The sequence below is a fragment of the Petaurus breviceps genome, unplaced genomic scaffold (genome assembly GCF_028583685.1).
Source record: "Petaurus breviceps papuanus isolate PSGF00001 unplaced genomic scaffold, PetGlider_PUasm1.0 90804, whole genome shotgun sequence".
NCBI lineage: Eukaryota > Metazoa > Chordata > Mammalia > Diprotodontia > Petauridae > Petaurus > Petaurus breviceps.
In genome coordinates, this window is record NW_027187348.1 from 10,930,870 (window position 1) to 10,946,230 (window position 15,361).

General features: G+C 38.0%; 2 protein-coding genes across 4 annotated transcripts in view; both read left to right on the forward strand.

The window, feature by feature from the left end:
- Positions 1-15,361, forward strand: part of HSPD1 (heat shock protein family D (Hsp60) member 1) — a 349,976-nt gene that overhangs the window by 158,765 nt on the left and 175,850 nt on the right. The gene's annotated exons all lie outside the window — the stretch shown is intronic.
- Positions 13,475-15,361, forward strand: part of RFTN2 (raftlin family member 2) — a 76,216-nt gene continuing 74,329 nt past the window's right edge. For 2 of the 3 annotated variants that reach the window (XM_069070140.1, XM_069070141.1), the window contains exon 1: positions 13,475-14,218. In XM_069070140.1, coding sequence (XP_068926241.1) covers positions 14,080-14,218 — 139 coding nt within the window. In that variant the 5' untranslated portion in view covers positions 13,475-14,079. The remainder of the gene's footprint in view (positions 14,219-15,361) is intronic. The other variant, XM_069070139.1, reaches the window with a different exon arrangement.

Below are 15,361 nucleotides of genomic sequence, written 5' to 3' on the forward strand. Positions count from 1 at the left end.
GAGCCCAAGAGATTTTCCCTGAGTGTTCCTGTTTCATATCACCCCCATTTTATGGAGGAAGAAACCAACATCTGGAAAAGTATGTGACTTGCCCGGAGTCACACAGCCAGCCAGTGTCTAAAGCAGATTAGACCCTAACTCCCATTGCCACTCTGAATACTAGAGAACACTGGTGTTAATTCATCTATATATTTATTTATTTTACAGGAGATAGGCCTTTGTATCAGAGATTTTTTTTTTAACATTCCTTTTAATTATCATGAACTGGACAAGCAAACATTTTTCTTATACAAAAAAAGGCCTGCATATCAATAACAGCACTTTAGGTTTACAAAGCACTTTATAAATACCTTCACATTTATTTTTATTTGTTTATCGATTAATTAATTATTTCCGAGAGGCAGCTAAGTGGTGAAATGGCCAGAGCCCTGGGCCTGGAGTCAGGAAGATCAGAGTTCAAATTCAACCTCAGATGCTTACTAACTAACCTCTGTTTGCGTCGGATTCCCTCTCTGGAAAACGGGTATCATCTATCTTATTTCAAAAGAGATAATGATTGCAAATCTGACACATAAGCTATATAAATGTTATCTATTATTTGACAGAAAAAAAAATTGTGACCCAGAGGGGTTAAGTGACTTGTCCACGGTCAAACAGCTAAAAATCTGAGGTACAATTTTTAACTCCAGTCTTCCTGACTACAGGTCTACCACTCTATCCACCTAAATGCCTCAAGCTCTGAATCTTCAACTTAGGGTTTTTTGTCATTTTTCAAATTTGTCATGATTCTTCAAAATATTACTCCTCTGTTCTGTATTCATGCCTGAACATCTGGGTTTTTTTTTTTTTTCAAACGATTTATCTCTTCTTTTCTTTCTGTTTTTCCACCCTTTTAAAGCAGCACTCACCAATTCCTTATTCTCCCTGATACAGCTTCCTGATTGCAATCGAGTGTCAGTCCAAAAATATATATGTACTGATCATCTCAATAAGCTGCTCATCAAACTGCATGTCATGGTATTGAAATACAGAACTATAATATCTCACAATTAAATATTACTTTAAGATTTATAAACTGCTTTCCTGTGAGTTAAATAATGTTATTGTTCTCCATTTGAATGTAGCCCACATTCCAAACTTATTGGAATGAGACTCTCCTCATTGGTGAAAACTGTGCCCTGCACTGTTGTGTAGGAGCCAGATAGAGTAAAGCTCCAGGCTTCCAGTCATTTCTGTAGGAAAGACTGTCCTTGCTGACCACATATCAGTTTCTGGAAGCTGCATGTGGAGGGATCTCACCAAAGGGGAAGTTCCACTAAGCCTCTAGGGTAGCACAGTGGGGACATGATAGACACAGCCTACTCCTCTCACAGCAGCTTCTTCCCAGAGTCTTTTCCTTCAGCAGCCCCACTCACATGGGGAAACCAAAAGTGCCCAAAGTGATTGTAGAGCCCAAAGAGAGTTAAAGCAAGTTCTCCTCTCCTGTTCTGGAAAACTCTGTCCAGCCCCTCACTTAGGCAGGTGCAGGACATTGATCTCTGCCAGTGAGGAGAGTCTTATACTAATGGGCTCTGGGATTCAAGTCACACATATAAAGTGAGAAAAGATGGAGACTAAGACAAGTGAAGTGATTTCCCTATAGTCACAACTAAAAAGCACTAAAACTGTTATTTGAGGCCAAAACTCCTGGCTCCACATTCCAGGCTATTTTTTTTATATTCTTAATATCACACTATTTATATTATTATTATAATATATTATATTGTAATATATAATCTATTGTAATTACATATTATAATATCACACATTTACTTTTTTTAATATCACACTACCTGATTAAAATATATAAGCAGAATTTTCATATATTATTAAATTTCATATGTTTCTCCCTAAATAATTTCTGAAAATTGAAACAGGAAGTTTTGTACAAGTATTTAATTCAACTCTCAAAGACCAGAGCAATATTCATTTTTACCTCTAGGGAGCACTGCTAGTTATTAGTGAGGGAACAAATATGCACAGAATCGCAGAATTTCATTTGGAAGGGATCTAACAGGCCACTAATCCCGTCAAGAATTCCTCTATAGTACCACCCACAAGTAGTTATTAGACCTTTGTTTGAAAAATTCTATTGGGAGGAAACTTACTACCTCATTAAATGCCATTTTAGTCTAAATTGAAATCAAAGATCCTATCCTTTCATCATCCAATTCAAGTCTTACCTCTTCAGTGAGATCTTCTCTAATACCACCAGCTACAATGATCTCTTTTATTGAATAGCACATGTCTATGCCATCCATTTAGCAATTATCTATCATATCTAGTTATTTTTCTTTATATTTCCTATATCACCAAATTTCCTATATAGGCCTCTAGAGTAGGAACTGTCAGACAAATTAACAAATACATATTAAATATCAAACCTGTTGAGTTCCCTACTTTTACAGAGAATTTTCATCATTGAGTTTTACAGTTCAGTGAAAAGGACCTTATAAATCAACTTTCTCATTTTAGACTTTAGGAAACAAGCTCAGAAATATCAAGTAATTTGCCCAGAGTCACAGGGCTAGTTTACTGGTAGAACCAGGACTAAAAATGATGCCTTCTTGTTGACATTTTATCTCGAAATTAGTGGATATTGTACCTCTCCTAACTAGGACTTAAAAGGAGAGGCAGCTTGATGTGGCAAAGTGGTTTCCCAGCTTTTTTGAATAAAAGACCTCCTTTTTAACATCATGTGTTTTTTGTTTTGTTTTTTAATGTTGTTACCTCTCGGTATGATAGCTATTATCATATTAATATGTGTGTTGAGAAAATACAGGATGACAGAAAGCTCCTACTGATTCTATAATGGCTTAGTAGAGTGCTTAACTTTTGAGTTAGAAAGGCTTGAATTCAATTCCTCCCTCACATACTAGTCCTGTAATTTGGGAGAAATCATTTCACTTTTCTCAACCTCAGTTTCCTCACCTCTAAAACAGAGATAATGGGGGGGCGGAGCCAAGATGTCAGAGTAGAAGCACAAATTTGGTTTGGGCTCCCCTCCAATCACTTCCAATACATGTAAAAATGACTCTAAACAAACTTTAGAGCTACAGAACCCACATAGAGACAAGAATGGCAGGCTGACAGGAAGGATCTATTGCACCAGGCTGGGAGCTGAGCGCAGCCCCACCTGAGCTGCATGGTTCCCAGCCCCAGGGCAGCCCAGACCAGCAGCAGGCCCAGAGCAGATGTCAGGAGAGAGAATCACCGGAATTATCAACCCATAAATGCCAGAAAGTAAAAGCCCAGTGTGGGACTTTGTGGGAACAGGGGGAACAAGAGCATGGTCCAGCTCCTACCCCTGGGGGGAGAAGCAGCTGCCATTGCCTGGCTGTCTCAGAAGGTCCTGGTTTGCAGATTGCAGGGGGACCAAACAACCATTCAGAGGGTAATCTTTAACCTGCTTGGATCTGGATCTCGGTCTTAGGTGGTAGTCCTGAGGTGTGTGACCAGTGAGCCAGAGCTTGTGGTGCCTGTAGAGTGGGCACCCAACTAATAGCTCTAGCAGCTGCAAAAACCCTAGTGATTTGGGATGAAGCTCTCCATTCTGGAAGTAGAGTTTTTCTGTTGCAGAGTGCTCAGAAGTCAAGTAATTGGCAAGATCAGCAAGCCCAAGAAATGTAATCAAACCATAGATTCCTTTTTGGGGGACAAAAAGGATCAAGGCATGGAGCCAGAGGAAAACAGCAAAGTCAGAACTCCTGCATCAAAAGCATCCAAGAAAAATATGAATTGGTTATAGGCCATGGAGGAGCTCAGGAAGGATTTTAAAAATCAAGTAAGAGAAGTAGAGGAAAAATTGGGAAGAGAAATGAGAATGATGTAAGAAAATCATGAAAAGCAAGTCAACAGCCTCCTACAGGAGACCCAAAAATATGCTGAAGAAAATAACACCTTAAAAAATAGACTAACTCAAATGGCAAAAGAGGCTCAAAAAGCCAGTGAGGAGAATGCCTTAAAAAACCAAATTTGCCAGATGGAAAAGGAATTTCAAAAACTCACTGAAGAAAATAACTCCTTCAAAATTAGATTGGAGCAACTGGAAGCTAATAACTTTATGAGAAATCAAAATACTATAAAACAGATCCAAACAAATGAAAAAAGAGAAGGCAATGTGAAAATATCTCATTGAAAAAACCACTAACCTGGAAAATAGATCCAGGAGAGATAATTTAAAAATTATTGGACTACCTGAAAGCCATGATAAAAAAAAAAGCCTAGATACCACCTTGCAAGAAATTATCAAGCAAAATTGCCCTGATATTCTAGAACCAGAGGGCAAAATGGAAATTGAAAGTATTCACCATTCGCCTCTTGAAAAAGATCCCAAAAGAAAACTCTTAGGAATATTATATCCAAATTCTAGAGTTCCCAGGTCAAGGAGAAAATACTGCAAGCAGAAGGGAGGAAAAAATTTGAGTATTGTGGAAACAGTAAAGATAACACAAGACTCAACAGCTTCTACATTAAAAGATCGAAGGGCTTGGAATATGATATTCCAGAGGTCAAAGGACCTAGAACTAAAACCAAGAATCACCTACCCAGCAAAATTGAGTATTATGCTACAGGGGAAAATGTGGTCATTCAACGAAATAGAGGATTTTCAAGCATTCTTGATAAAAAAAAAAAAACAGCTGAACAGAAAATTTGACTTTCAAATACAAGAAGCAAGAGAAGGTAAACAGGAAAAAGAAATCATAAGGAACTTATTAAAGTTGAACTATTTACATTCGTACATGGAAAATGATAATTATAACTCATAAGACTGTTCTTAGTGTGAGGATAGTTGAAGAGAATATGTGTGTGTGTGTATATATACACACACACATATGCATGTATAAGAGGGTGTATGTGTATATAAATATATATATGAGTGTGGGCATATGTATGTATATGTATACATTGAGGGCACAGGATGAGTTTAATATGAAGGGATGATATTTAAAAAATAAGAGGTGGGAGAGGAATTTATTGGGAGAAGAAGAAAGGAGGATATAGATTAGGGTAAATTATCTCATATAAAAGAGGCAAGAGAAAACTGTTACAATGGAGGGGAAGAGCAGGAAGGTGAAAGGTAATGGGTTGACCTGATTCTCATTGAATTTGGCCTAAGGAGGGAATAACATACACTTAATTGAGTATTTTACTCTACAGGAAAACAGGGGGGTAGGGGATAGGAGGAGGGATGATAGAAGGTAGGGCAAATTGGAGGAGAGGGTAGTTGGGAGCAAACATTTTTGAAAAGGGATAGGGTCAAAGGAGAAAATGGAATAAGTGGGGAGTGGGATAGGATGGAGGGAAATATAGTTGGTCTTTCACAATATGACAACTATGGAAATGATTTGGGTAACTGCACAGGTACAACCTTATATTGAATTGCTTGTCTTCCCAGTGGGGGCAGGTGAGGAGAGAGGAAGGGAAAAAACTGGAACTTCGAATGTTTAAAAAAAAGTGTTTTTTATATGCAACTGGGAAATAAGATGTACAGGCACTGGGTTATAGAGGTCCGTCTTACCCTGCTAGAAAGTTAGGGGGGTGATGGGGGAAGATATAGGGGAGAACAGATTGGGGGAAGGGGTATTCAGTGGGCTTACTATGTTGGGATGGGGGTAGGGGAAAGAGGGGGAGAAAATTGTAACTCAAAATCTTGTGGAAATGAATGTTGAGAACTAAAAATTAATTAATTAAAATTAAAAAAAACAAAATAAAATAGAGATAATAGGATCTGTAGCACCTACCATACAGTGCTATTGTAGGGATAAAATAAGATAATACATACAAAGCACAACAGCAAAATACTAGACTGGGGGTCCCAGAAGTCTTAATGTCATTTTAAGCTATTAAAGTTTCTTAAATGCATTAAAATTTTTGGGATGTCCTCTATAAATGGCAGTTAATACTAATAACAATAGAAGCTGAATATTTTGCATAATAATACACATATAATGAGTTTTAAACAATCTAGAATAAGCATATTTGCTTGTTAAACAAAATAAAATTTAATATTTTTAGAGCTAATTAAATATTAATATGACAGTGTACTTATGGATTTGTAAATTCCTCAAAAATAACTCTTTGACCTCCCAGATATCTACATGTTTAATACCACTTGTATAGTAGGAAGAAATTAAATCTGAAGTCAGAGGACCTTGGTTCAAATCCCAGTTCTGCTACTTTCTTCCTGCACGACCTAGGTTGAATCATTTAATTTCTCTGCAGTCCAGTTTTCTCACCTCCAAAATGAAGAGGTTGGACTGGATTATCTCTAAATGAGGTTCCTTTCTAGCTCTAAACTTATTACTAGAAGTAAAGTGGATACTGGTCATAATTTATTACTATAATAATAAATGACACATAAAAAGCCTTAAATTTTGCAAAGTGCTTAACATACGTTATCTCACAACTCTGTGAGGCAAGTATTATAGGTATTATTATTATTATTGCCATTTTACAGATGAAAAAACCAAGGCTCAGGACAGTTAAGCTACGCCCCCATAGTCACATAACTAAGAAAATGTGAGAGGCAGAATTCAAATCCAGCTTGAGAAATTTTATTAATGCTGTTTCTATTTTAAAACACTGTCTTTTTCCAATAATCCCTCCCACCCTAGAATCATCTCTCATAATAAAGAAAAACAATTAAGCAAAACATACTAGCAAATCAGCCATATATGAGAGTCATGTTCATCAGTACTCCCACCCCACCCCCCAACCCTTGACCCACACCAGTCTACCATCTCTCTATTGAGAGGAAAAAAATATGTTTCAATGGGGTGGCTAGATGGCGCAGTGAGTAAAGCACCAGCCCTGGAGTCAGGAGCACCTGAGTTCAAATCTAGCCTCAGACCCTTAATACTTAGCCGTGTGACCTTGGGCAAGTCACTTAACCCCAATTGCCCTGCCTTCCCCCCCCCCCAAAAGCAAAAAAATAAAAATGTTTCATTATCCATTCTCTGGAACTGATTAGACATTGTATATAGTCTGAATTCTGATGTCTTATACTGTTTTTTTTAAATTTATATTACTATAGCCATTGTGTTCATTGTCCTGTCTCTGATTTCTTTTGGTTTCACTACAAATTTCTGTTTCTCTGAATTTCTTATTATTCATTTTATATACCTTGTTCAGTTTTTCCCCAATTGATGGTCACCCACTTTGTCTTCAATTTGTCATCACAAAGAGTCCTGCTATGTAGTTTTTGGTACAGGGAGCCTTTCTCAATGTCATTTACCTCCAGGGGCAAATCCCCAGTAATGAGATTTCTGGGTTAAAGCATACAATGAGCCCATTTGACTCCTGTTGACTTCCAGAACGACTGAACCAATCCTTAGCTCTTTCAGCAGGACATGATGTACATAAGCCTCCAAACACTTCACTATATGCCATTTTTGACAGGTGGGAGGTAAAAACCCAAGAATTGGTTCAACTCATATTTTTCCTTCCATATCCTTCCATCTCCTTCCATATCCAAGTCCAGTATTCTACCCACTGTACCACCCATCTCCTTTAAAGAGATCAGAAACAAAGGGCTTATTGCCCTACTTACTTAGAAGGCTCAGATCAAAGAAGTAATAGGAATTATTTAGGTTATAATAATTCTTCATTATTCACAAAGCCAATTGCATCCTAGCTTTTTCAGTGATTCTTGAGGTCCAGGGATCAGGAGAATCCAAGATGCCATGACAGAAAGATCAGTGGTAATCATGCTGTTCCTGAATTTCACTAGATCACAAAATAAACAATACCCAGAGCACTTAATGTTGGAAACACTTTTAAATGAAACAGAATACAGGACATATTTAGAAATTTGGTCCCAGAGCTCAGCCACTTTGTAGAAAGGCTATTACTCTATCTAATACAATGTAATATATATATATATATATACATATTACTATTTCTCTTGACCCTTGCATTTTATTTGTTTCAAATTACTCAACTCAAATGGTATCTGCTAACAAGAAGTGGTATAGGTTATACAAGTGTGTAAGTATTAGACATATACTCCTATACTTGAACAACCTGTAGTCTTATTGGAGAAACAAAAGACAAACACATGAAAAAGTCAGTGCTTCAAGACTTAAGGGATCTATGGGTCCTGACTCCATGCACACACACAAATCATACAATCCCTCTATGCTTTTGTAGATGGTCTCCTTGAGTTGCTGTGGCCAAATAATTAAACACTTGGAAGCCAACCTGTCGATTAGAAAAATAACCTTTTTTTAAATGTCATTGATAGTTGAACAATATCACAAGACAGGACCAGATCAATTGTTGAATTGTATAACCGATCCCAAAGAATTGCCACCTGTGGCTATAACTCAGACTATCTTGTAATCCTAGGGGCAACCCTCCTATGACAAGAATTCAATCTTACCACTGTAGCTCCAGAGCTTTTAATGATGTGATTCTCCATACAAAACCAGTCAATCAGTGAACAAGCATTTATTAAATACTTATATGCCAGACCCTGTGCTAAGCACTAGAGATACAGAAAGGGGAAACCTTTATCTGCCCTCAAGGAACTCTCAATCTAATGGGGGAGACAACAAGAAAACAAAATGTACAAACAAGCTAAATACAGGATAAATAAGAAATAACAAACAGAGGTAAGACACTAGGATTAAGAAGGATTGAGAAAGGTTCATTATAGTAGAAGGCGGGGTTTTGGTTGGGACTTGAAGGAAGCCAGGGAAGTTGTAGTCATAAAATGTCACTATGATACCATCTGCTCTTAAATATAAAACATATACTCAATGTTATGGTAAAAGGAAGAATAGTCATATCAAAGCTCTCAGTATCAGGCAAGTAAAATAATCAAAGCATTCCAATACAACCATAAACCTGGGTGCACTCTCCCATTGTTGCATACAATATCTCTGGAAAAAGTGGATATGCACTTAGAGACACCTAACAAGGAGGCACATAAGTAGAGAAATTCATGTTTCTCCAGTAGTAGCTGGTGGTGTAGTGGTTAGAGAACTGGGCTTGGAGTCAGGAAAACAAGTTCAAATCCCATCTCAGAGATTTACTATGTGACCCTAGACAAGTCATTTAACCTGTTTTCCTCCATTTTCTCAGCTGTAAAATTTAGATAATATGCATAGCACAATGCCTGGCATATAAAATGCTTATTACCTTCTCATATGCTTGGGCCAACTCACAACCATCAGCTTTATAGTCTTGGTCCCTTCAGGAATTATCTGCCTTAAGTGAAACCCCTTCTCTGCTATTTCCATTCCAGTCTTTACCAGCTTCCTGTAAGGCAAGTCCTTTCTTCTCATACTAATGAAAAAGTGACAAGCTCTTATAACTCACAATCGTCCTTAAGAAGTCACTTAAGCAAGTGATTGTATTAATAAACTATTACTTCAATCCAGAGAACTTCAAAGTTCCTCAGATTGGTGTTTGACAATAGAAGAAACTCAGCCAGCTCTTCCCTCAGTAAAAGTCTGCCTAGTCCAGTCATTTTCAAATCTCTTCTTACAGCAAAAAAGCTTCACAGTGTCTTTTCCCTTGTTTCTACTCCCAACCAGAGAAGTCAATAAGAAACCAACTAGGACCTTTAAGGGTTTCCCCTTTCTCAAACAGTAGGTGGCAGTGGAGAGCAATATCTCAAACTGCCAGCATTCTTCCCCCTTCCTTTGAGTGCCCCTGCTTTTTCTTCAATTCTCTAAGTAATTCTTCTCCTCCTATCAGCACAATGTGTTCCTAACACAACAGCTGGAACCTTTTGGTCATCTTACTCTCCTCCTGGCTTAACTATACACTTGATTTCTTTACTGCTAGCATTTCCTCAAATCACAGCCTCCTGATGGTCAGTGACTCACCTTTCTGTTAAGTTATGAAACTGACAATCCTTATTTAATCTTCTCATGGTTATTTTAATTTTTTATTTTATTTAATCTTCCGGATAGTTATTTGATTTACCACTTTGTGAGTTATAATCTTCAAAACTGTAAAAAAAAAAAACTGGTCACATTATTATCTGGGAGACCACAATGCCCTGAACTCTCAATCATTTCTCTGCCCTCCAACAATTCCTCTCAGTTCATTCACCTGGAGGGGGGGGGGGCAGTTGTCAATTTGTCAATCCAGGCCTCATATTGGTCTATGTCAGTCAGTCTCTCCACATTTTGTTTGAAAACTTTCCTCACACATGAGTCTTGTTTTCCATACACAAAATCTCTTTTGTCCCTTATCAGTCACATTGTTCACATATGAAAGAGCTTGAATTACCTTACAAAATGATGAAAAAACTGGCTTGGAAGTGGTCCCTAGCCCAAGCTCCTGCAGCCAGAAAGAAGCACAACTCCATTCAAACTCAGGTCTTTTTTTTTTTTTTTGGAGGTGGGTAGGCAAGGGAATTGGGGTTAAGTGATTTGCCCAAGGTCACTCAGCTAGTAAGTGTCAAGTGTCTGAGGTCACATTTGAACTCAGGTTCTCTTGACCCCAGGGTCAGTGCTCAATTAACTGTGCCACCCAGCTGCCCCTCAGGTCTACTTAAGTACAATGGTTTCTTTTCTTTTTTTTGAGGATTTTTTTTTTTTTTTTTGCTTTTTAGAGGCAGGAATGCAGGGCAATTGGGATTGTGACTTGCCCAAGGTCACACAGTAAGTGTTGTGTCTGAGGCTGAATTTGAACTCAGGTCCTCCTGACTCCAGGGCAGGTGCTCTATTCACTATACCACCTAGCCACCCCTGGAGGACTTTTTATTTACTGGACCTGGATGAGTGTTCTTTCCAACACACCAATCTGACTCATATATACCTACCCACATTAAAACCTTACTTGCCTGAAACTACACTTTCCTGCTACTTACTAGCCATTTCCACACAATTCTGCCTACACTCATGAAGAGGTTACCCATAAAGAGGGTTAGGATTACTCTAGAGACCCCAAAATACCAACATGCTGGGTCCTGTTGAATGAATTCAACTTAAGTCTTCTCTCAGCCAAAGAAAAGTAAAATTTATTAAAAAGTTCATTTGTATTAGACACAGAGTAAGTCTGTGCTAGGTCATTTTACGGCGCTCTCACTATTCTATGGTGCTCTCACAAACATGAAGATAAGATAGGGTCTTATATACAGAAGGTTGTGGGAGGAATCTAGGGGTGGTCTAGGGGAGGGTCTTCAGGAGGAGTTGATGAGGTCAATGAGTGATTAAGGGTGGGAAGTCTGGAGGCACCTGGAGACCACAAACAATGGTGGGCTAGGCCAGTTCAAGGGTGGATTGATAGAGTGGGAAGTCTAGTAACAGACTTGCCTCATGTAAATGCTTCATCAAATGAGATGATTTAATCAGAGTTCAAGGGCCTGTACCTCAAGGACTCCAGGAGAGCTGGAGGGGGCTCCCAGAGTTCATACCTCATCACTTGGACCATCCTCCCTAACCACCTACCACTAGAACCTTGGAACCTGCCCTGTCTTCAGTGCCTCAACTACTAATGAGATGTTAAGACCTTGTGTTATCCAAAACCAGATCTCCCAGTCATTTCCAAACCATGGTTGATATGTGCCCATCCCTTCCTAACTCCCCTATATGCATTATCTTTCCCCATTAGAATATAAGCTCCTTGAAGGCAGGAGCTGTATTCCCTGCATCTATTTTTTATTTTCATTGCTTAGCACAGTGCTGCCAGTCAGTTTGTTAGGCATAAAATAAGCCATTAACAAAGTTTTAATCATTCTTTAAAAATACAAAACCCGAGTAAAGAGCCAGCTGGGAGTCAGGAGGACCCCGAGATCAGTTCCGGCCTCAGACACTTTAACACCCATACAAAAAAACCTGCTGTGTATCCTTGGACAAGTTACTTAACCCCAATTGCCCTCCAAAAGGCAAAAAAAAAAAATACAAAACCCTAAACCAAGTGGTCAGAGTTAAATGCTTCAAATAGCTGCACTGCCACAGGAGTGGCTTGTGTTCACAAATACTACAGTAAACACCATGCAAAACAATTTCACATGATCTAGAACTGGGATCTTAGAAATCATCTAGTTCAGCCTCCTCATTTTACAAAGTCCTGGAAAGGGGAAATGACTTTGTCCAAGGTGACTTGGGCAGTAAGTGTCAGATTCAGAATTTAAACTCAGCTCCTCGGATTCCAGTCTATAAATATTTACTAAGTACTGACCATATGCCAGGCAGTATGCTAAAAGCTAGGGATATAAATACTAAAAACAAAGAAAGTCCCTGCCCACAAGGAGATTACAATCTAATGGGAGAAAACACAAATGGAAGCTGAAAAGCAAAGAGGGGAAGAAGGTACCCAGTACACAAGCATGATGAAATCCAGAGTGTTGGCCCCAAGGGAAATGCAGAGATGGCTGGCCTGGGTCCCTTTCCTTAAAAAAAAGGTTTGGCAGGACATGGCCATTCTCCAATCAGAGGGGAAGAAAGCATGGATGAGGTATGAGTATTAAGGCTGACTGGATCCCACAAGATGAGATTTCCCAGTGATGAAGTTCCTGGCGACATGATAGAGAAGCTCAAAGAACCAAAGAGGATGCTGGTCTTTAGGAAATGAAGAAATTCAGGGCTCCTTCCATTACATGTTTCAGACATGTATGCTTTGCTGAAACTTGATTATGACTGTTAAACATAAGCTAATTAGAATAATGTAGGTGTAATTATAATCAGGTGAGACCTACAATCAGATTCTATCAGAATCTACTGACCTACTATCAGAATCTGACACTGATCTTACCAGCTATGTGACCTGGATAAATCACAAACTCCTTGAGCCTCAGTTTTCTTATCTATAAAAAGGGACTACTATATTCACACTACTTATTTCACAGGGTTATTTTAAGAAAAGGACTTGTAAACTTTAAATGTTCTATTGGTGTATGTTATTATTTTTACTATTTAAAATATTTTTCTATTAAATTTTCATTTCATTCTCCTACTTAAAAATATAACCATCTTCTCTAATCTATAGATAATAAAATGAAATCAACAATCATTACTACTTATCTAACACAAATTGTTCCTGGATGAAGTAAAATATCTGGCCATAATATTGTCAGTGTTCATTAATAATGATGCTTTTGGTACTATAGAAATACTGTGGTTAATTAATAAGTATTGTAGGGTTTCTGGCAGTAGAGCAATTCTAGCATATTTTGAAGACTTGGTGAAGATGAGGGGGGGATATCCACAAAACCGTCTCGCTTTTGGAATTGTTGTTTTAATGTTCACACTTCCATTATGTTTGAGGTTTTCATCATTCTGTTTCTATGCTGTGATAACAGTATAATCTTTGCCTTTCTAGCAAAAAGGAAATTCATGTAGAAAGAAAACAGGAAACAAATCCTCCAGTTTCAAACATGGACTAAAATATTTTTCTTTTCTCTCCTTTGCAAGGCAAGAAACTGTTTCCTCTCAAAGCCGACTTCCTTTCTGGAAATGATCTTCATTTCCAACCATGTTGAAAACCTGCTTTTTCATTCCTTTACTCCGACTAGCCTTCTAATTTTTTTTTCTCCCTTGCTTTTTTGGTGGTAGTGGAAAAGGGAGGAGGGATAGAATTGGAGGAAGAGAGGAAAGCAAAGGAGAATCATTTGCTACTGTATGAGTACATCTTCTAATTGTAGGTAATTACACTCAAGTCTCTCTCTTGCCTCTTTATTTCAGTTCTCCAGCACCTCCTTATGATTCCGCCAACAGGGACGGACAAAGCACTCTTAGTGCCCTGTGCAACGGAGCCCTCACTGTTAGGGGGCTGGCTATAAATTGACGTGGCATGGAAAATCTCGGCTAAGTTGTTGCAGCTTGTGTGTTTCTCTAAGATCAAGCCCGCTCTCCTGAAGCTGTCGCTTGATCATGGGTTCGATGCTTCTGCGTAAAGATGGATAGAAAATGCCTTCACCTTTTTACCGGGCACCCAAAAGTTTTCTTCTTGGGGGTTTATGGCTTAGCTGTAAACAAAATCCAGGCAGTTAAGTTGGTGACTTTCTTTTTGCAGCTTGCACAACAAAATTTGCAGCGCTTCCCCCCCTTTCCTGCAATTTAATTCCTTGCAGATCTTGCCATGGGGTGCGGACTTAGAAAACTAGAAGACCCTGATGATAGCAGCCCGGGAAAAATATTTTCGACACTGAAGAGACCACAAGTGGAAACAAAGACAGACTTTGCTTATGAATATGTATTGCTGGATTTTACTTTAGAAGGTATTTTTATCTTCTTTTTGTCTCCTAAATTAAGTGTTTCAAAGAGAAGCCGCTACTGATTTTTAGATGTTGGTTTATGCCTTTTTTAAAGAGATGGTCATATTCAGATTGATCATTCAAGCCTTATGATTTAAGTTGAATGTTGTTGTAAGTAAACACGTTCGATTTCTTAGTTATCTTCTAAAAGTTTTCTATAAACCTAGTTTATTTGTACTTTCTGAAAGTTGAGCAAAAGTGCTTAGAAAATGTTCTTTGCTGACTGAATCAAGTAACTGTTTCAGGAGGATCCATGATATATGTTCAGTTTTCAGAGGAATTAGCCTTAACCATAGTGACAGTATAAGAAAGAAAGAAAAGCCTGGGGGCAAACTCAAAATGTATTTGAGTTCTGTAGGTTTGCTAAAAACGGTTTTTCAGGTTTTAAAATGTATTTCTTTTTCTAAGTGTATTATCATTGTAAGTGTTCGTTTCACATTTTGACTGAAATAAACTTGGAGTTTGTATGGATGGCTTAGCTATAGCCAGCTCAGTGAGGAAACTTCCTTTTGCTGGGTGTCCTGTCTGGAACAGAGAAACTCCCTGTTCCAGAAAGTTGAAAACACAAATAAACAACCCCAGATGGCAGCCCTCTGGGAACGGAGGCCGCTCTACTCCATAGATACTTTGGCCTCACATTTTACAATTAACTATTTCTTTAATGACTTTATAATACTGGATGATTCCGCTGATAAAATTGGCTATTGGGGGTTTAACAGAAACAGCCCTTTAATCTAGAATTTTTTTAAAGATAAAACAAATCACTGGGGGTTATTAAAATTTTTAGATAATAGCAATTTTAAAACTTTTACATCAGAAGTTTCTATTGTTAAATTTTAACCAACTACAGTTATTGATACATGAAGCTTAATACTAAGCTAAATTATCACACCATACACAAAATCATGTTTGTTTTTCTCAATATAAGAGCACATTATTAATTTGTTTGATTTGCTCAGGAAACAATATGCCTTTGTGCAAGAGTAGTTAATACTACTACAGATAACAACATTAGAGTACCCTTTGTTTCTTTGTCAAAAATTTGATTGGCCATCATATAAATTCCATTATGGTGTTTTGCTACAAATAATGGTTAAATACATGTAG